General features: G+C 37.7%; 2 protein-coding genes and 1 long non-coding RNA gene across 3 annotated transcripts; all 3 read left to right on the forward strand.

The window, feature by feature from the left end:
- The first annotated feature begins 2,610 nt into the window (after window positions 1-2,610).
- LOC126824690 (cytosolic beta-glucosidase-like) lies at window positions 2,611-6,578 on the forward strand. Its single transcript, XM_056101754.1, has 4 exons — window positions 2,611-2,821; window positions 3,274-3,401; window positions 4,478-4,735; window positions 6,381-6,578. The coding sequence occupies exons 1-4, from the start codon at window positions 2,611-2,613 to the stop codon at window positions 6,576-6,578; spliced, it is 795 nt and encodes a 264-aa protein (XP_055957729.1).
- Window positions 6,579-8,174: 1,596 nt separating this feature from the next.
- Window positions 8,175-10,076, forward strand: LOC126824691 (uncharacterized). The gene is made up of 3 exons (XR_007681610.2): window positions 8,175-8,306; window positions 8,695-8,879; window positions 9,910-10,076. It is a non-coding gene; the product is annotated as an uncharacterized LOC126824691 (long non-coding RNA).
- Window positions 10,077-10,130: 54 nt separating this feature from the next.
- LOC126823875 (lactase/phlorizin hydrolase-like) lies at window positions 10,131-20,334 on the forward strand. The gene is made up of 6 exons (XM_056101755.1): window positions 10,131-10,239; window positions 12,672-12,827; window positions 13,536-13,751; window positions 16,378-16,510; window positions 18,932-19,116; window positions 19,870-20,334. Exons 1-6 carry the CDS (start codon window positions 10,131-10,133, stop codon window positions 20,289-20,291), a joined length of 1,221 nt encoding a protein of 406 aa, XP_055957730.1. The 3' UTR covers window positions 20,292-20,334.
- Window positions 20,335-23,081: the final 2,747 nt, after the last annotated feature.

Consider the following 23,081-nt stretch of genomic DNA (forward strand, 5'->3'; position numbering starts at 1 on the left):
TCTTCATGGGCCATATCTATGCTTTGAAAATTAATCCTAATTCGTCGTCACGATTCATGTTTGTTTATATTAATGCAAGAATTATGGGATTTATTGTGGGACGGGGCGCAACTCTTACTTGACTTGGCTAAAGAGACTGGATAATCAAGAGAGAGAGAGAGAGAGAGAGTGGGGGGGGGGGGCTACGCCTTGTCGAAACCACACCACTTGACTCAATGACAAACCCTACGATCCAACGCACACACAATAAACCTATCCGGCCACCCCCGCATGGGATTACGGAAAACACAATCCTTCAGTAGGTCGCAGGTGTAATGACATATACTGATGCCCTTCTTATCTATTACTCGAGTGGTGGGGTGGCAGAATGGTTAGCGCAGCCGCATTGCATCATAAGATCTGTAATTAAGTCAAAGGGAGTGGTTTCGATTAACCCGCTGGTACGTGACAATAAATAGGCTCGCCTGTCCAACCTTGTGGGTTTTCTCCGGGTCCCTCCCATCTCCCACTGCTTAAAGACCACTACGCGCAAGCGATTTGATGAAATAAAATTGAACCATGTGTTAGTTCAGAAGGAACGTAGTTTGTGTCGAGTGGACGTTAAACCCTCTCTCTTACCGTGACAATATTGGATTCTAATTATCCGGTGTAATTGAAGGTAATACTGTTTTGTTTTACCTTTTAAGCTACAGGACAAGTTGGTATAGCCTTACATTTTGTATGGGCGGAACCAAAGAATCCGTATAATCACAAGGACGTGGAAGCAGCAGAACGATATCTTCAGATGAATAGTGGCTGGTTTGGTAATCCCATTTTGGGTACTGGTGATTGGCCAACAGTTCTATACGAGCAAGTGGCACAGAAAAGTCGAGTTGCGGGCATGTCTAACAGTCGATTGCCGGAATTCACAGACGCAGAAATTCAAATGATCAAAGGTATATGGGTGCAGTAATTATTGTGACCTTAATAATCTGTAAAGTTAAAATTTGCTTTAATAAATAAAGTACGATTGGTTAATATTTCAGAATTTTTCACATTAACTGCACGGGTTTGTCACAATAAGAGCGATGCTAGGTGGTGTCGGATGATTTGGAAAGGGCACGCATACCTGCTATTGCACGACAACCGTCATCTGAATCAATGCCGATTTGGTTGAAATTAGTATAATCCATGTAATGACAGGAACCAGTTGAAATTTAAATTACAAATGTTTCTGTTCTACTTTACAATGCATTATTAACGTGTGTATTAGAAAATAAATGCTTATATCATTATTTAATAACACTGTCTTGAATTTCAGGCAGTTATGATTTTCTCGGAGTAAATATGTATACGTCCACTGTGATTAGCTCTCAAATATCCCCTGATAACGCCACTGTCAGTTTTTTTAACGACCAAAATGTAGAGAAATCAGATGATCCAACTTGGATAAGGTAAGGATTAACAAGATTGCTCATGCGTGTGTGTGAATTCTTCGCATCAAAACATCCGGATTAATGTGTACTGTCGCTCAATCACGGATGATTTGCTTTTGGTTATATATATCTTGAGTAGAGAAAATCAGCGCGCGATTGAATTTACATTTCGGCTAATTATTGGCATGGTTCAGTCGTTATTTATTTTTAGTTTTATTTCTTGATCAAGCAAGAAAATTTTGAGTATTATGACAATCCCCGAGAATTGGGAATTCAGTAAATCCATATTAAACCCTAATGCTCTTCGACTTTCAGCTCCGGTATGGTCAAAGTAACCCCATTTGGCATGAGAAAAGTTTTAAACTGGATAAAGTATCAGTATAACAATCCCGCAGTTTATATCACAGAAAATGGTCTTCCTGATACGAATGGTTCTTTAATTGATGAACACAGAATGCATTACTATAGAACGTACATCAACAGTGTTCTTAAAGGTAGACCGGCTCTTTAAATCCCATTAAAAATAATTCTGCATTGAACTACTTTATTGACCTCTACTACATAAAGACTTCATTTCGTTTTTTACTGTCCTCTTTGCAGTCAAACAAATGAATGACATTTTGATTGGCTAAAACTGTTCTTGCCCTAGACAGCACGAATTGGTTAGTGGACAAGACAGCTCATGCCAGTTGAACACAACCGTAACAGAGGCGGCGTTAGACTGGCCAACTCATATTTTTTTTTTAAAAGATCAAGACTATAACATCATTATCTATCTCATTCAATAAATACAAGTAACACCGTATAATTTGCAATGAATATTTTGTTAAACTATCCACTGAAAATTTATTAAAATCTCCGTATTGTCCAGACCGACTAATGAAATCTGACTTGATTCGGCAATGCTTCCAAGAGTTACACAGACAAGAGTATAAGTTTTATTAGTAAATAACGTAATTTACCCTCTTGTAAATGTAATTTACCCTCTTTTAAATGTAATTTACCTTCTTGTAAATGTAATATACCCTCTTGTAAATGCATTAATTCTGATATAAAACATTTGTGTTTTTCTACAGCTATCAATTTGGACGGCTGTAATGTGAAAGGTTATTCCGGTGGATTTCTGCTTGATGGTTTTGAAGGAAGTTCCGGTTATAAACATAAGTACGGTTTCTACAAAGTTGATTTTGAGGTCATGGCACGTAACAGAACCGCCAGAGCTTCAGCTCACTGGTTCTCAATTCTGACGAAAGAAAACGCATTTAATCCAGGATTTACACAGGCAGGAGGTTGGGGGATTGCACCACAATATACAGATCAATTTTATTACGACACCTTCCCCAAAGATTTTATATTCAGTACTGCTACGTCTTCAGCTCAGATAGAAGGCGCCTGGAACATTGACGGTAAGTGGTATAATAAATGAAACCAACTGTTTCAATAATCATTTTCCCCACAAATGAAAGAAACCCAATCAATTAAGACATCGCTTTAACTCTTCTTCTGAAGAATTTGGTAAAACAGTTCAATAGTATTTAATTAATATCAACCATATAAAAGCTAAATATGCCCTTGAACAAGTATCAGTCTAATTAAAAGCGGGACAGCATTTTGTTGCATTTTATTTTTCGGTTGTTTAGTCCACTTCGTCGTGGTCTTACGTGATATTTCACGCCGGATAATGTGCATACTGTGATTGGTCGAATCCAGACCAACCTGCCAATCAAGACCCAAGATGCAAAAAATTCTATTTTTTGGGGGAAACTTTAAAATGCATTTATTAAAATAGCAATGAAATGCTATGCACTCATTTGAATGTTTCTGTGATATAACTAACATTTTTTTCTGTGCTTTTCAGGGAAAGGACTTAGCATCTGGGATACATTCGCTAACGCTGGTAGATGTAAAGAAAATGCCACCCCACAAGTAGCTTGTGACAGCTACCACAAATACCAAGACGATGTTGCCATCATTGACGATTTGGGGGTAAGATTTAACATTTTGACATCCCAAATCTCATCATCGTAGACCAAGGGTTTTAAAGTTCCAAGCACCCATGGTACTTTGATATTGGCGTTTTGAACCAACTGGCATATTAATCTTCTGGTCCAATTTTACTTTGAAAATAGTATTGGGGGGGGGGGGGGGGTAGGGTGTCATATGGGTAAATGTAATACTGGTGAGAATGACACATAAGATTAAGCGATCTAAGTTGTGCTGAGTGGAGCGAGGAAAACTATTTTCTTTTTGTATAAAAATAGTATTATCGAATAAGTGGTACTAAGATGAAATATATTACAGTTATAGGCAATTAGTGTGGTACCTTAAATTCCATATAAAATTAATTTATTAATAGAGAAATTCAAATATTAATAAGTGTGTGTGTGTGGGGGGGGGGGGGTCTAGTTTCTTGAAGGGATGGGTTATGTGGAAATGAATTGCTTTAAAAATTATTCTAATTGCTTAAACGATTTTTTTATTGGGCATACCAGAATATTTTGCACTCGGGCAACATCCTGTTGTACGTTTTGGACTAATGACAAGCCTGCAATAATGATTGCGAAGTCTACCCTCATGGGAAATAATTCAGCATAATTGGAAAAATCTGCTCTCTCGTGCAATTAGCCACAAACATACACGTTGGACTAACAAAGAGATGTATCTTAATTGTTCTCATTGAATCAAGTGATTTTCATATACTATACAACTATTCATTATGAATTATATGTATCTGTAACCGCGTGTATATATATATATATATATATATATATATATATATATATATATATATATATATATATTAATTAGAATGTCATATATCCTATCGTTTAAGTAACTCGATGACACATATCGACAAAGCATATTCTTACATTGTCCCTCTCTAAAGTTTCCCAATTTTGTGAAATATTTAAGAACGTCTATGATCCTAATTCACTTTAAACAATAAGGATATTAAGTTTAATGTTACAATACTCAAACCAAACATTCGTCGAATACTTTTCAGGTCTGATTTCTGGAATAGGTGAGGGGTCTTTTACTCTGAAATGTATTGGTATTTTCAGGTCCAAGCATACCGGTTCTCCATAGCGTGGGCTCGTGTTATGAGTGACGGAACCCGGGCCACTAGGAACCAGAAAGGGATAGACTACTACAATAATTTGATTAATGAGCTTTTAAGACACAACATTAAACCGGTGGTTACCATCTTTCATTGGGATTTACCGCAAGCCCTTGAAGATCATGGCGGATGGTTGAATGAATCCATTGCTTACTGGTTTAAAGAGTATGCTGCTCTCTGCTTTGAAGAGTTTGGTGACAGGGTAAGCAAAACATGATCCGCCAAACGGCTAAAAAACCAGTGTCCCTACTTAACTTTAACATAAATGATGACTGAAAAGTGTTCTTTACATGATAATGGATACAACTTAGGTTTGATGCAACCAGACTCCATTCATTATAAAAAAATAAATACCATAACTTCCAGTAGGATTGATCGACTTTGATATTGTTAACCAATATGCTTTTTGATAAGACCACTTTTGGTTGTGCATGGTCAATATTTACCTTTTCCACTTGATTGTTTTAGGCTTTGGTAACGCTAGATAGCCAAAAATGCATTGCCTCATGGTAATGTCGCCTGTTTAATATTTAAGATATCTCCCGTTGGCACTCGCGTTTCTAAACACATGCCATCAGTTGGAAAACTACTGGGAAAATTGATTTGTTACCAAAACATTACATTTTCCGAGATATGGGTTTCCGGGTGCTTCCAGCAAAGCGTTTTGATAATTGACATATATACTCTTCAAAAAAAGATATTCAGAAACAATACAAAACTTTGGAAATGCACTGCTGTTTTTATTAGAGGTAACCAGTGTATGTTAATAACGGGTCAATTTGCCTACAAATGAACATAAACAGTTCATATGGGCGGCTTATCTGACGGCCCCATTCAGTCGCAAAGAGATACACCGGCCAAAGTGAAAATGGGCGTTTTTGAATTTTGTCTTAATAATGAGTAATTGCTCCACCAATCCTCAGCCATTCGGAAATTCGTCGTGGCATGCTCCTAATCAACCGTCCAATCACAATTTGGGGCAATCTGACCCACTCCTCTTGCAGTGCCACAGCCAATTCTTGCAGTGTTGTCAGTTGACGTTGCCGTCCATGAACACATCTCCCGATCAAATTAAACGTACCACACTAAAGCAAAGATACGCTAAACAGTAAATTTTATGCAAGAACCGATAGGAAAGCAGACATGGATAGATAAACCAGCACGCGACAGTTTTCCTCAACCCTTCCTTGAAGTGTCATATTTGACAATGAACCCCTCCCACGTGTATGGTGCTATTGCGTGTCGCATGTGCAGCTCAGTGGTTCTGTTGAAGCGATAAGTTCTTCATCTGTGAACATACTCTCAAAGCATGTCAAGTGTCCATGACTATTTATCATATCACAACCTGCATAGGTATTTGCATTTCAATATCCCCTATTTTTTTGAAGAGTATATTATCGTCGCCTCCATTATTTAGTACACGCGCAAAAGAAGATATGGACGATTTTTTGTGTAGAATTACACGCTCTGTCATAATTATAATTAGCTTGTGTAAATTATTGTGTAAATTATTTTTTTATTAATAAATGTAAATGAGTTTTACATGAGGGAAATTTTGCCCGGCAGCGGCACTATGGTCTACTCTTATATCGAATGGCAACTGCCAATGGATCTCTTACGTGCACGCCAATGTATACACGGGACTTCGGTTATTCGTCACATCCCTGCGACTAAACAGCTATCACGCCCTCCTCCCTGCACCACTGACATTTCTCGGCCAATGCAGGATCGAACACGCCACCTCCAGAATCTTACCCACTTAACCACCGTGGCTCCTGCTTAGTTTGAGTAACACATTCTAAGGATAAGGTTTGCAATACATGCAGTGTTGAATGCTATATTTACAGGTGCCCATGTGGTTAACATTGAATGAACCGTGGGTTTTTACGGTATTGGGCTACGGCAGTGGGGTGTTTGCCCCTGGTATTATTGACATGGCAAAAAATCCATATTTGGCAACTCACAATGCTATAAAAGCTCATGCCGAGGCTTATCATCAGTACCACGACGTTTATAATGGAACAGGTAAGGGGAATGTAGGTTAATGCATTTTGAGAGAGAGAGAGAGAGAGAGAGAGAGAGAGAGAGAGAGAGACACACACACACACACACACACACGCACACAAACTAGGTCATTTCGGGACTAACATATGTTTTAATTTTATTTCAATAATTTAGCAGTGGGAGGAAACCGGAGGACCCGGAGAAAACCCACGAGGTTGGATAATGCGTTTTGAGCATTTGTCAACATGGAGAAGACGCTATATAAAACCTCATTATTATTATTATTTAACAGATCGAACTTCATTTTAACACAATTAAAAACTAGCTTATTTCAATGATTCGGACAGTGGGCGAAAACGGGAGGACCCCACTCCTTGTTACATACAAAGATCAAAACCACGTCAAGTAACAGACTATGACCTAGTACGCACGGATTCATCGACCCCCCCCCCCCCCCCCCGCCGCCGCCTTTTAACATTGTTATTGGACTTATACTAATGAAGAAAAGTCTGTCAAAAGCAAAACGGGTTTAATTCTAACTTAATTTCAGGTCGTATTGGTATAACCTTAAATATTGACTGGTCACAGCCTCAAGATATATACAACGAGAAGCACAGGGAAGCCTCCGAGTCTTCCATACAGACATTTCTCGGTTGGTACGCTCATCCCATTTACGTTAACGGAGACTACCCACCCATTATGAAGGAAATAGTTAGACGCAATAGTATTGCCCAGAAGTATTCTGAATCCAGACTTCCAGAATTTACAGAGGAAGAGAAACAATGGATAAACGGTAATAACAAATTTCAATAAATCAGTATTACCATATATTCAGATCTTTGTGTGGGCTGAGAAGATTCATTGGGGGTTTTCAGAGCCAATTCGTCCTTGTAATATGGCCCGTGTGGGCTTGTAAGGAGAACTGCATCGTACACATTGGCAAGCATCTAAAATTTGGAAATCGCGTTAAAATTCTTCCGTATAACATGTGGATCAATAAATGATCATAGTCGTCTAGAATGCATGCAGCCTGGAAAATTCTCAATAAAATAAATGTACAACGTTTGTTACGTAATATTATGTCATTCGTGAAAACGAAGTGCTTCCCATTAGAAGTAAAGTGTGGATTGAAGTTGTGTTGGATACATTGTGTCTCAAGATTCCATACTGCATGGATCCTTTATTTTCTTTCGAACGACTCGTCTAGTCTGGATATTAGAATGAAATCAAGCGGGGCTTAACATCGTACTTTTCTGTACCAGGCGACCTATGAAGAAGATTCATAATCTATGACATGACACGATAATTCGCTTGCAGGTATGGGTCTTTAATAGTGAGAGGAAACCGGGGGACCCGGAGAAAACCCACGAGCTTGGATAGGCGACCATACTCCTTCTCACGCACAACCTGGGAATCGAAACCACGTCAGTTGACTCAATGACAGACCTTCTGATACGACGCGCATGTGCTACTCATTCGGCTATCCAACCCCTCTGCAATAGCAAACGTCAGCTTAATCTTTCAAATTTTTAATCGCATGGTGACTGCTTTGCTATACATCTAAACAGCACTTAAAATATCAAGCAAATTCAAGAGGCTTTACTACTTTAAATCTTTATCTATGTTCTAGGTACATCTGATTTTTTTGGCATGAACCATTATACAACAAACAGGGTTGTTAACGACGATCCAGAAGTTATAGCAAAGCAAAATGGTAGTTATTGGACAGATCGTGGAGCTTGGGTGGATTCTGATCCGGCCTGGCCTGGGTAAGACTATATACAATTCACGTGGCTGCGTCTGCGATATCACTTCAATATGGAGCGGACGTTTTATAAAACTATTTATCACATTTAACCCTCGTCTACAAACTGTGGTGATTATTGAGCGCGTGTGTAGTTTCTAATGTGTCCTATTCATGTTGTGGGTTAGGGGTGGTTAAAGTGGGGTTGTGTCACCGAGTTACCAGGTACATGGCAAGGAGTAAGCCACCCCATCTCCTGTAATCTAGACAAGACTTAATTCAAATGACTGTTGAGTATAATGTTTTATAACAGCTCGCAATAATGTTTATTTTAATTTCACGTGACTATTGAGCATAGTTAATTTCTGTTCACAAAAGTTTCTTTGTATTACTAAAACAGACCTTTATTTCAGTTCTGGTTCATCTTGGTTGAAAGTTGTACCATGGGGAATCAGGAAAATTCTAAATTGGGTGAAAAATCATTACGGAGACCGAGAAATATTCATCACAGAAAATGGGGTCTCTGATAATAACCAGACTTTAGATGATGTCAGTCGAGTGTATTTTTACACTCATTATATCAACGAGGTTCTAAAAGGTAAGGGCGCGGAACGTTCTAAATATTTTCCACTTCTTTAAGAATATTTTAAGAGATGACAGTTTATTTAATCTTTAATCAGAGAATCTTCGCGCATACCGCCTTCTTTATTAATTACAAAACCAATTGATTATTATTAATGATGTGTTGATGGGTCTATAATCTGATTAAAACACAGATCCTATTTCGTTTTATAGTTCCAAATTTCGTTTTACTAGGAACTTGAAGAGTTGCTATATAACCCGGGTTCTGTTTGAAGTGAGGGATTAGTCAATGAAACGATCTGTTACGGCGAGTTCTTGGCGTATGGTGCACGGAACTGTGGGTAAACCACTAGAAACGTCAACGTTCGTCGAGTAATCAATGTCTAACGTCATAGGGTCAAAAGCCGCTTGTATGACCGCTGACGCGACCTTCCACTACATGTAGTGTAGGCCATCGAAAGTATAAAAAACGAAACGAAATATAGATCTGTATTTTATTCATATTGATGGGACTAAAAATTCCTGTTCTAAAAAATATCTTAGGGTGGTTAACCAGTCAATCAATAGTATGGACATGATAACCATCTTATCCATAACAATGAAAATATGTGAAGCATAACCATTGAGTTTTGGGCGGCTTGAAATGAAATGAAATGGGGTTTTAACGCCCTACTTTTGTGCAGTGACTAAACTAATGAAGACGCATGTGCCATACAGTGTTCAGTGAGGGATATTTTGCCCGTACAGCGGCACTGCGGCCTACTCTTATTTAGAATTTCAAATTTGAAGGGTTAGTGGCTTCAATGGGCGCAATTTAAATTCAACACCCAGTTCCATGAGCCATGGGTGTTTTTCTTTTACAGTCATTTTGTAACCAACTAACTCAGATAATAAACAAACTCGCAAACTTCAATATCCAACGGGGAGATTATTCAGAAGTTCGGCTAGAAATTAAAGCGGGTGGTGTGACCGAGTGGTCTAACACCCGAAATGCCATTGTTTGGTTTGAGTTAACGTTTATTTATTTATCAAAACTTGTATTTCAGCCGTGAAACTGGATGGGGTTAAAGTTATTGGCTATACCGCGTGGTCTGTCATGGATAACTTTGAATGGCAAAGTGGATATACTGAATATTTTGGGATTTATCAAGTGAATTTCTCTGATCCCCAGCGAATAAGAAAACCTAAAGCATCGGCTGCTTTGATTCGCGAAATTGTCAGAGATAACGGGTTTATTAATGGTTCTAAGACAGATCCAAAAGCTACCATGGAGATACCCTACGAAGAGGAATATTTAGAAGAAGATTTCCCAGAGAATTTCATGTGGGGTGCTGCTACAACAGCATATCAGATTGAAGGTGGATGGAAAGCTGATGGTAAGGCAACACTCTCTAACTACTTTCTATGCTGATAACATTTGTTTGTGGGCGTCTGACACTACATTCCAGCTGACAACACTTGTTAGTGGGCGTGTGAAACTACATTCTATGCTGACAACACTTGAAGGTGGGCGTCTGACACTACTTTCATGCTGACAGCACTTGAAGGTGGGCGTCTGACACTACTTTCTATGCTGACAACACTTCTTGGCGGATGTCTGACACAACTTTTTATGCTGACAACACTTGAGGGTGGGCGTCTGACACTACTTTCTATGCTGTCAACACGTGTTGGCGGGCGTCGCCAAGTAGTGTGCGTGCATAATATTTTACCAGACGATAAAAATCGGTGACGAATATCCCGGGTATGGTAAATGTTTCACCCGACAGCTTTACGGGGATGAAAATTCGGACCGTCGGTGACAAATGCACGTTAGTGTGCGCAGCATTTTATCCCCGCTTTAATCGATCAGTACTTATTGTGCATCGGAACAGTTTCATACGGTTTCTGCTATTTCAGGAAAGGGGGAAAGTGTTTTAGATGCTTTCTTCCGTAACACTTCTAACGGAGATGTCGCTGCTGACAGTTACCATAGATACACGGAAGACATTGCGGCATTAAAACAGATATCGGTAAGAACACTTATGTGGCTACGATGTTCGGATTTTTTTATATATGTAGATATTGAAGACCTTCTATGTAGAACGATGTAAAACGTAATAATATTTTGAGCGATTTCAGAATCGGTCAATCTTATATTGGTAACCATTTTGCTAACCTTTGCTTGATTTCGTGTAAAATACAAGTAATCTAATATGTGCACGCGATTACTGGAGTATAATTTGTTTACGTGACGGTTCTGCTCTGGGTACTGACAGAACTGTTAAAGAACTGAAGTTCGAGTAACTCGAATGGAATTCCTTCGATTCGGAATGTTCTTGACTGAAAACCGAGCACCGACTACCAGGTTTGGTGCCAGCATAAATGTGACGTATTTAAACGTTTTAGCTAGGGTGATTTGTGGAAATTGTATCATATTCAGTTAGCGCATGCCTTGTCGCCAGAAATTTGCATGTTTTTTCGAGGGGATTAAGAGAATTCAATTTCAGATCGTTTGATTGAGTATAATAATATCTCGACCAATCGCCAAAGCTGAAACGTTAAATTAGTTAACGATCCTCTGATCGGAACTAGCAGAACTGTAAAAACAAAATACTTAATTCCGCCTCATTCAGTTACATTCCCTTTAGTTCGGAACGTTCTGAACTGACAACCGAGCACGTTTTTAAGGAGAAGACCATCGATTTTTAACACGGTTTCCATCAATCTAAAATATATATTCAGAAATAAGCATACAGAATTGGCATATCTTCACCACCTCAGATGTTATTGACTTGTATTATTTCCAATCAAAGAACATGTATTCTTTAATTACCAGAAAACGAATGCTATATATCCTTTTGTATTTTTATTATTTTGAATTCTATTTTGAACATTTGTTGTCACAATTGTTAAACATTGCTTTCTAAACTATGGTATACAAATTTCGTTCAATATTTTCACAAACAGGCTTCATTCTACTTTCAATCCATATCATGGTCCAGGATTTTACCAATGGGTAAGGCAGATGTTGTAAATCAAAAAGGTATAGATTATTATAAAGACATCTTCGACAAACTAATGGCGAACAAGATAATCCCCACGGTCTCCTTATTCAGTTGGGATTTACCAAATGTTCTAGAAGAACAATATGGTGGATGGCTGAACGAGACCACAATTGATAAATTCGTGGATTATGCCAGAATTTGCTTCCAGAATTTTGGGGACGTGGTAAGTTATTTTTTGTTGTACGCTTTTCTATGTTATACTAACAATACTAGAGAGTTTTTTTTATATAGCTTAATGGTTTATTCATTTCATCAAGGTATTAAATTGCTGACTAAATCTAAAGGGGCGTTTTAGATATTTCATCAATAGATACTACTACATTTTCATCGTAGAAAATAGATGAAGGAGACATTAACTTAAAGGGTGGTTGTGTGGTCGAATTTTTAACGCGTCCGCGTTAGATTAGAATTGAGTCAAATGGCGTGGATTCGATTCTCCGCGTGTACATGACAAAAAGTATAATCGCTTTTTCAACCTCGTGGTTTTTCCCGAGCCGCTCCGGAGTCCCACTGTTAAAGACCCCTACGCGCAAGAGAATTATTCATATAAAAATGAACCATATCCCCAAATGACCTAGTTTGTGCCGAGTGTCCGTTAATCCCCACTTCTCTGTGTCATTATTAAAAATGGATAAATTAATGTTTATTAGCCGGATGCATGGCAGGCATATGGCGGCATTAGTGGTAATATGTATAGAAAACGATTTAATACTATATTTTATTGTTTTAGGTGAAAAATTGGGTAACTATGAATGAACCAGAACAATCAGCGTTTTGGGCTTACGAATCAGAAGAGTTACCTCCAGGTGGCGAACAAAAAAGAACCGGTGACATGTATTTGGCTGTACACAACATGATAAAAGCACACGCACGTGTTTATCATATGTATCATACGGAATTCAAACGTAAACAAAACGGTAAATATGAATAGTTTATTCTTGCCTATAACTTCAGACCAAAACAATTCCGGTAAATTTAATCGATAGGATAAATTCATATCTCTAGCGTAAATAGAATTACTTGTAGCATAGATTGTGCTATTTCTGCATCCCCAACATTATAGTTACTTCCACTGACTTGTATCGTCCATTACCCTATACTTATTTATATCACCCATTTCCTTACTATAGTCAATTACCTTATATTGATATCATTAGCTTATAGTTACTTTTATTGTCCATTAGCCTCTAATTACTTCTATCGCCCATTACATTATTCTGACTTCTAAAGTCCATTACACTATATTTACTTCTATAGACCATTACCTTAAAGTTACTTCTGTCGTCCATTACCTTATACTGATTTATATATATTCCATCACCCTATAATTACTTCTATAGTCCATTACTTGATACTCGCTTATATCGTCCATTACCCTATAATTACGTGTATCGTCCATTACACTATACTCACTTATATCGTCCATTACGTAATAGTTACTTCTATAGTCCAATATTTTAAGCTTGATGAGTAAAGGGTTACCAACTGGTGAATTTGGTCGATCAATAATCATGTGGTAAGTTTCGGGCCAGTCTATTAGTTTACTGAAACAATATCAATCACTACTATCACTCTATCTTCATTTAGACAAAAACAACGAGACTAACAAGAACTGTTTTATATAGGTCGTGTAGGAATATCTTTGCGAAGAGATTGGTATATTCCCAAAGATTCGAGAAATCCCGCTGATAATGATGCCGTCCTAAGAAATATTGAGTTTGATTATGGTTGGGTTGGTGATCCCATATTTAAAACTGGCGATTATCCGGTTGAGATGAAAAACCGAATAACCGGGTCGAGGTTGCCAACATTTACACAAAGAGAAAAGGAGCTGAATAAAGGTACGTGAAACTGCATTTACATAACATATATTTAAAGTTACACACTGTGGGAGGTGTGGGGGTGCGGTGGCTGAGTAAGCATGACGCTGAATCGCTGACTGCCCGAGAAAGTTCCTCGGGGGGGGGGGGGGGGGGTCGGTGCGGTTTGTCCTTGTCATTGGTGTAGGTCGGAGGGCCAGGCTAGAACAGTGTTTAGTTGTTAGGATGTGACGAAAAACCGAGGCCAACACCGGAAGCGAAACCAAGACCTGGTTAGCGAGCCAGAGACTTTACACTGAGTCGCCGTGGCCCCCTGTAAGTGAATAATATGACTTGTTCCCGGAATGCCGGCAGACTGCTAATCTGTTAATGACATGTATATCTATAATTATTCTTTTTGAAACTTGTCACTCAGGTATCGTTAGGACTGATCAGCGTCAATGAGCTTGATTTTTTTGGTACTTTGCTCTAGAAGCTGTTGCCCGTCTTCATTTGCCAAGTTCGGAGCAGAACCGTAGGACGTTAAACTCCATTTCATTTCATTTCTAGAAGCTGTTGACAGGCCCGTAAAAGTTTCGCACCCCCTTGCGAAAAAATTTTCGACCATAAAAAAATAGATATACCTTGTCCGTCAATTTTATAGCAACCATGAGAACACTTCCCGTCCCCTTGTTGCTCTGAGCTAGTTACTGCCCTGGCTGTAAACTTAAACATTCCACAAATAGAAAGGTTTTATGATTATGTAACGGAACAGTGGGTCGATAACAATGGCCGTAATGTTTGTAACAATTTTAACATTTGGGACTTTTAAGTGTTAATCAGTATGGAACAAAACATATCCTATTTAGTTGGGCTGTAGAATGCTATAATGTGTAAATTATTGTAATTTATCCTGCATATCTAACGCATTTTTTGTGTGTAAATTTTTTAATGTTATTTAATAAAAGCTATATTTGTTACAATAAATGCAGTTTTCTGATTTAAGTGAGAAATAGACTTAGTTTATAACACCATTGTTCACGGATTAACTCTGGATTAGCGGCAAAATATGACATCAATAAGGTTTTAATATTGTTAAAAGTAACACCCTCTCAAAACAACACAGCAATTAACGACGATTAATTATAAGAGGCTATAAAGACATAGCATGGTAACACAATGATCTCATTATCTGGTAAACAGTGTCTTATTATGATCAAATAGCAAGCTGACTACATACATAAGAGTAATGTAAGTGAGGAAGCACTGATTTCAATATACGACTTGATTTCAAGACGCGTTAATTTCTTGTTCAACATCATTTGAATGTATTCTCTTGTCTCTTTGGGTTCGGGGGCGGGGGCGGGGGGCGAATGGTTAGCACGTGCGTGATGTATCATAAAGCCTGTCATTGAGTCAACTGGCGTGGCTTCGAATCCCCGGTTGTACGTGACAAGGGGTAGGGTCGCATGCCCAACCTTATGGGTTTTCTCCGGGTCCTCCGGTTTCCTCCCACTGCTAAAGACCCCTACGCGCAAGCGAATTTCTGAAATAAAATTGAACCATGTGTTAGTCCAGAAATGACCTAATTTGTATCGAGTGGACGTTAAACCTCTCTCTCTCCCTCTCTCCCTCTCTCCCTCTGGGTCACATTGATTTCAAGACAGGTGAATTTCTTTTTTCACATTAAAGATACATTATAGGAGATTAGATAACGAGTTGGCAGTTCTCACTATAATAGTTAAAAACTAGATAATGTAAAGGCAATTTGCTAAAAATTTCAATCAAATTGATCCACTATAAACCAAGAAATAAGCGATCGAAAGTTCCGCATAGCCTCGGTCGTCATTACTAAAGTCGGTACGACAAAAATAATAGTCTCGATTAATCGTTAAATCGAGAAGGAAAGTTATGCAGCAAATCGGATCATAATCCAACAATTATCGCAGCCTAGCGTTGACATCGAGAGTTGAATATGGTCTGGATACGTTAATTAATGTCTAATTAATAGTTTATATAAAATTTCAGGCCTAAAGAAAGACTTACAATAGGCAGATTTAGCTCTTGCATAATGTATGTTTAAAGTAGCTAAGTCCGTAACTCAATATCATCTAAAATCTTCGACATTGAAAACACATTTTTTTTTTTTTTGCAATTTAAATCAGCATTGGTGTTGTGATCTTACCTGGAAAAGATGGGCTTCTGATATCCAATATTTTAGACAAATAAAAACATTTTACCATTGGTACACCAATCGTGTACCATAATGCATTTCATCGCCATTTGTAACAAGGTGCTCAAAGAATGAGGCTAGACATATTTCACAAATCATGTCAAACAGTGATATCATGTTCTTATTTGGAGAGCATGCACAATAAATAATATCGGTGTTGACTGGAATAACCAGGCGCTAGAAACTGACTTGCGGTTGAGATTTCTGGCGTATTTCGCCGAAAATAACTGATGGCAGTTCACAGTAAAACGGACACGATTGAATGTAAAACAGTTTATATAAATTCATATTACATTATTATATGTGTTGCGACCCATTTGTGCCAATTTCTAGGTCCAAAATATTAGCGATTTAGCTCCTTTAAGTGATAAGTCTTCTCTTGTTTCTTTGGGTGGCATTGATTTCAATGTTTTAACATATCAAGTCTATTTTCAGGCTCAGCTGACTTTCTTGGTGTAAGTCATTACACAACATATCTGGTGAGCGAAAGTAAATTTCCCCGATCTATCCCTCCATCATTTTATGGTGACAAAGATGTCACACTTAGCTTCAACAACGATTGGCCAAGGTAATATATTTTGTATAAGACAATCATATAACCTGTATACCATTCATCATCACAAGATAAATATGCACGTTCTTTAACACTACAACCCGGTCGATCTCTATATTATATTAAATATCTATATCTCATTCAACATATTAAAATTTCTTTTGATTTCTACACTCACATAACAAGTTCCCAAAACATAACGCAACCATCGAGCAAAATATCTTGTCCAAAAAAATACCCCAAAATTACGGAAATTTTATTATGTTGAGTGAAAGTAAATCTAAATTCAACTTTCAATACATCCGTTTTGTTTTAATACAAACCCACACATGTCGTTAGATATAACTTATAAGTATATTATAAAAAGCGACCGCTATTCCCACTTGCGATTATCGGTTTCCCTATTTCAAAGCTTTTGTTTTGTTATTAAAGATTAGGAGTTTCATTTGTATCTGCTTCTATTGCAATTTGGTTGTTGTCTTGTATTCGAAACTTTAAAATTTATTAGTTAATTTATTACCATTGACCTGTCAGATATGTTAATAAGAGGTTGTTAGTACAGTAGAGTCTATGTGTATCGTCAAGTTTTAATGAAACTTCGCATGTCTGAATCTGAGCGAGATTCTTCAATTATTTATTGGATTGGTGCCATCGACCGAATCAAAATAAACGAAATTTAGCCAGTGAACGCGATATTAGATTTATAAATGAAATGAAATGGGGTTTAACGTCCTACTGTTTTGCTCCTATACTGGGCTAATGAAGACGGGCATACGCCATACAGTGTGCTATGAGGGAAATTTTGCCCGGGCAGCGGCACTATCGCCTACTCTTATATCGAATTCCAACTGCCAGGGGATCTTTTACGTGAATTACAATATATACACGGGACCTCGCTTTTTCGTATCATCCGAAGGATTAGACAGCTGTCCTTGTCAGGCCCTCCGTTCTGCACCACTGACAAGGGGAAACCACGTCGGAAAATCCCTATGAACTTTCTCTGCCAATCCAGGGATCGAAGACGCGACATCCCGGCTAGCGAGCCAGCGTCTTAACCACCTAGCCACCGTGGCTCCCTTTAAAATTTATAAGATTCGCGGATAGCAATTGACTTACTGCCATTACATTTTTCCACGGTGGTTTTTAAAATGTAATTCACAGTATTTAAAACCTTCTGGGCCGAGATGATTCAACGGTACTCTTTTAAATGGAATCTGGATTGTTTTTTTCTGGTTGAATTCTAATCTCTATTTGAAATGGTAACCGGCCATAAAACCTCAGTTTTCATCGTTACTGCGCCAAAATTTCAAAACATTTCTCAGGTCGATTATCACACTGATCAGCAGTGAATTTTCGCTAGGCCGCTACAATCACTGATAAGGATGACATTGATGCGACTTAATGCGCCACAAATATTAACTTTTTTTCCTTCGACAAGTTAAATTCTAAAACATTTTTTTTATGTATTAGAAAAATAAATAAAGGCGTTAGACGTATTTGTAGGTAAAAATTATTTCCTATTTAGTGCAAATGGGTATTAAAATGAGTAAAAGTCTCCATTCTGCCCCAAGTAGAACGTCATATGTAAACAATGCACGCGCCATTGAGTCAATGATTGACGCCGCGTGACGATACGTCGCGTGTTAAAGGTAGTCATCTTTTACAGAGATATTAGAAGACTTTCGTAATCCTCTGTGAAACAGATTGGTCGATTATATCTACCTGCGAGACCCGAACTGGCCAAGGAAATTTAAAATGAAAGATAACACATTAATGTGTTTAGATATATAGCGAGGAATACATTTAAGCTAAAACGTTATCACAGTTCATGTCGATACGTGTGCTAACTTGAGCAAAGAGAATGTGTTGTACCCTTACACTTACAGTTAGCCCCCCCCCCCCCATCCACACAAAGTTATGTTTGAACACGGTTTGTTAGTGTGGACGAAATCTCGACGCTTAATACATTATTGAAATAGATAATGTGTAGTATTCTTATCTTCATTTACTGTCGCCAGTTTTTATTAATCTGTGGGTTTTTTTCTGCTGGTGGTCACGTGGTTTAATTCGAGACATATTTCGCAAAGTAAACATATACTATTTCGTATGGTTCGATCTTTAGAACAACATTGATAGAAACCACTGAGATAAATTGGGCGGTGGTGGTCAAAAATGAAGTATCAACGAACATGGCTGTTCTCTGAATGATAATGGTACTTGGGCAAGGTAATATTACAATTCGTAGCTTAGCGAAATGTTGATTATTGTATTCTGTCAGGGATACTAAAGGTACTTCAAACATCAAATGAGAAGCACATAATATTCTCTCTTTGCAATAAAATCGGAGGTTAGTTCTCAGATGTTTGAGAAATTACACGACCTGCCTTTTTGTAGTGCTCTTATTTTACTACTGTATTATTTTTTTTCATTTTGCAGCCCAGGTTCAGATTGGTTAATGGTATATCCTCGTGGAATACGAATGATGTTAAGAACGATAACCAAAAGATATGGAAACATCCATATATTCATATCCGGCAATGGTATATCGGATAAAACAGCTGAGAAAAATAACATAGACAGGACAACGTATATCAAAGAGTACACAAACGAAATCTTGAAAGGTAATTTATTTACGGTACTGGCATCTTCAATAGAAGGCTTGATCTCGCTTTAAGTCCGTACATCTTATCAATGCCTTTACGTAATATCCTGGATATTTCGGCACTAATTTCGATCGGATATTCACCCAGCTGGAGAGCCTATCATATTCATCGATCATCGCGAATAGCAAGTCTGGCGCTTTCCAGATAAATTGTCTACCTGTGATAATCGAGCTCAAGGTTCGTTCAATGTTAAGGTTTCCGTGGAGGTCGCTATGTTTGATTTGGGCGTGTATGTGCCACAACCTCTGATTGGACGCTACTTTTACGCGTGTGCACTGGAGATAACGTAGTTCGGGAATTGTAAAGCAATCTAGCAACGCCCAGATGTTGTAAAATTGGCAGTCGTTGCTTCAGGAATATGCGGTACTGCTAGATTCGAGGTTACGTTCCACTAAGCAGCTTTTATGACGCGAGGCATCGCCAGGTTGGACTTTCCCCATATTATCAGTATTTTGATAATTTAAAGTAGAATTTGGGCACATTTATCTAAAACATCTAGCTGACGTAAAAGACATGCATGTGTTGCATAATACGATTGGGTGGCGAAGGACAAACCTATTACATTTTCAAATGGATTTGCATAATTTTGGGAACAGTCTTTTATTAAAGCTTATTTATCAGCACGCATTTACAACCAACTTAAAAAGAAACAAACAAAATAAACCGAGATCTTAGTAACATGGGTTTAATTCTTTATTGTGTGTATTTCAGCTATTAAATTGGACGGTTGTAGTACTGTTGTGGGTTACACGTATTCGCCATTGATGGATGGTTTTACATGGGAAAATGGATACAATGACACAAATGGACTGTTTAGCATAGATTATTCTTCCGGTAATTTGTCCAGAAAAAGTACACCCGCTTCTAAATCCTTCAAGTCTATGAGAATTGCTACTGTGCCTACTGCGCCTACTGCGTCTACTGCTCCAGAACCAGAACCGACAACTATGACAAAATCACCAACAGCTCCGAGCAGTTGTAACTGTTCAGAAAACGTAACAGTAAAAACTGTTACTGATAAAGATTGCCAAACCATCATTAATTATATGAACAGTGGTTGTCATCACTATTCATGTTCAATAATGTATATTTCGAGTATTGCTTTATTACTGAAATATTTTGTATTTCCTTGAAATATTTTGTATTTCCTTGAAATATTTTGTATTTCCGTGAAATATTTTGTGTTTCCTTGAAATATTTTGTATAATATCATATTTTACGTTTATTTTAATAATATGATATATATTCCGATCACTGTAGTGTTGCAATATTTTGTATAGTATTATATAGAAACATATATTTTAAGATTTCGTGGAAATATGTTGTATAATTGAAAAAATATATATTTAATATATATTCTGATTATTAAGTATTGTTGAACAATTATATATATGTATATAAAATATAAATATATTTATACATACACCTTTTTGTTTATTTTTCCGCACTGTTTAGACATTCTAAGCTCGGGGCACCAACATAAAATATTTGTGATGGGGTACAGTGGAAGCTAATTCATGGAAGTAGTTATTAAGTTAGTATAAGGCTTCCTCTGCGTTTCATTACGCGCTTATCTTGATCTAATCTCAATCTGAACCTCAATCTACCATTTTGTAAAACGAGTTCATATTCTAATAGTTTCTTTCCTTGCACAATTAAACTTTGGAACAACTAACTGAAAATATTAAAACTTCACAAACGTTGAGTACATTCAAATTGGGCCTTTCACGCGTGTATCCTTTAATTAGACCACTACTATATTATAATACTGGAAATAGGAAAGAGAATATTATCCATTGCCAATTAAGAAATAAAGCTAGTAACTTAAATAATCACTTATTCTACCATTTTATTAGAGTGACACAAAGATGTGCCCTAGGTGTAATTCTGCAGACGAAGATAATTACCATTATTTTTTCATATGTCCAGCCTACTCTGCCCCAAGAAAAATTCTAAAAAATAATCTACACCACCTTAATCAAAATGTTACAATTGACCTAATCCTATATGGCAACTCCTCTCTTTCAGATAACACCAATTCCAACATATTTGAAAATAGTGCAAAAATACATAAAAGACAGCAAGAGATTTTAAAACTTTAACATTTAAAACTTAAAATTACACTTCAAAATGTATATATGTTTGTTACTCACTGTCTGTACATATGTCACCACTGTATTGTAAACATAAGATTTAACTATTTTATATGTTTGGAGAGAACTTATATAGGCCTTGCCTGTTGTTCAATCCAATTCAGTTTATTGAATAAAATATTGTTTAAACTAATCACGCCATCCAGAGAGGGAGAGAGAGAGCTTGCCCATGGGTCAGTTAGGAAGGTGAGAAACAAATATGCGGTACACCTTTAGCATTGTAAGGAAACTGGAGAACCTGGAAACAACCCATGAGGAATCTACATGTATCAAAAGTTTGTTTCAAATCCTCTATAAACATTTTAATCCCAATGAACTACCTTAGCCGTAAAAATCTATTTTAATAACCCTTTTTTGTCATGCGATTTGACTGTTGTAATAATTAGAAGAGAGCCGTGGAGTAATTATAAGGCGCTGGCACGCTAGCCTGGAGGTCGCGGGTTCCCTCTTGGTTTTGACCAAAAAAGCTTTTCAGGATTTTGCAGCGTGTTTTCCCCGTGTCAGTAGTGCATGACGGAGGGGCTGACAAGGACAATTGCCTAGTCGTTCGGATGGAACAAAAAGCCAGGTCCCGTGTACACATTTTCGTACACCTTAAAGTTTTACTGCAAGTTGGAATTCGATATAAAAGTAGGCCATAGTTCCGCTGCCCAGGCAAAAATTTTCACTTAGCACCCTGCATGACGTATGGGCCCGTCTTTATTAGCCCAGTAGGATGTTAATTCATTTCATTTCTGGGAATTCAGTATTTTATTAGTAAGATTGAAGTCTCTACTTTCTGTATATGCAAATATATTTGAAATAAGCCATACATTTATTCGATATGGGTTTGGGTGGAGGGGGAGGGGGGTCTAGATGTTAAACACATGCACATGAAATCACAGGGTCTGTCATTGAGTCAAGTGGCATGGTTTCGATTTTAAAAGCGAATTATACATATTAAACTGAATCATGTTAGCCTCGGAATGACATAGCGCTAGTAAGTAGATAAGGACCCATTCTACAACAACTCCAGGTTTATGCAGAATTAATATTACACAACACATGCCAAACTTTAATACACGTTGAATGAGGCAGTACACGGAAAGAAGGTGCAAATGGAAGAAGGCTACTCGTCCCAGTTGATTACCGGTATACATGTAGGGCTTGGCAGGCCCGTAGCTAGCGGTAGGCTACGAAAGCCCAGAAGGCTCATTCCAAATTCCAAATTCCATTTGCGAAATTCCAAATTCCAAATGCGAAATTCCAAATTCCAAATGCGAAATTCCAAATTCCAAATTCATGTCTTACCGATAAAATAGCAAATTGGCAGTCCCCCTCAATTAAACAAATTAGAATTTGTATAAATTGTAATTAAAATTTACACAACTAATTACTTCTAGTTTACCTATCTGGGCCGGATAAATACCCGTTCCAAATTACTAGATTCCAAATTCCAGATTCCAAATTCCAAATGCTTAATTCCAAATTCCAAATTCCAAATCTGATCCGACCAATCGGATCAGGTTTTTGCTTTTGACTAATCAGTTAGAGTATAATAATATTCCAGTTCCGGTTTGCTTCGCAGATGTGAAAAGTTTGGAAATGAAATGAAATGGGGTTTAACGTCCTACTGTTCTGCTCCTATACTGGGCTAATGAAGACGGGCATACGCCATACAGTGTGCTATGAGGGAAATTTTGCCCGGGCAGCGGCAAAATCACTACTTTTATATCGAATTCCAACTGCCAAGGGATCTTTTACGTGCATTCCAATGTATACACGGGACCT

Source organism: Patella vulgata, chromosome 6, assembly GCF_932274485.2.
Source record: "Patella vulgata chromosome 6, xgPatVulg1.2, whole genome shotgun sequence".
Taxonomy (NCBI): domain Eukaryota; kingdom Metazoa; phylum Mollusca; class Gastropoda; family Patellidae; genus Patella; species Patella vulgata.

What these genes read in the sequence shown, in the direction of transcription:
- LOC126824690 (XM_056101754.1), top strand. Translation starts at nt 2,611, where the DNA reads ATGGCACGTAACAGAACCGCCAGAGCTTCAGCTCACTGGTTCTCAATT. An exon ending in AGGCGCCTGGAACATTGACG is followed by an intron (nt 2,822 to 3,273) that starts GTAAGTGGTATA and finishes TGTGCTTTTCAG; the next exon opens with GGAAAGGACTTAGCATCTGG. An exon ending in CCATCATTGACGATTTGGGG is followed by an intron (nt 3,402 to 4,477) that starts GTAAGATTTAAC and finishes TGGTATTTTCAG; the next exon opens with GTCCAAGCATACCGGTTCTC.
- LOC126823875 (XM_056101755.1), top strand. Translation starts at nt 10,131, where the DNA reads ATGGAGATACCCTACGAAGAGGAATATTTAGAAGAAGATTTCCCAGAG. An exon ending in AGGTGGATGGAAAGCTGATG is followed by an intron (nt 10,240 to 12,671) that starts GTAAGGCAACAC and finishes TGAATGAACCAG; the next exon opens with AACAATCAGCGTTTTGGGCT. An exon ending in TTCAACAACGATTGGCCAAG is followed by an intron (nt 16,511 to 18,931) that starts GTAATATATTTT and finishes TTCATTTTGCAG; the next exon opens with CCCAGGTTCAGATTGGTTAA.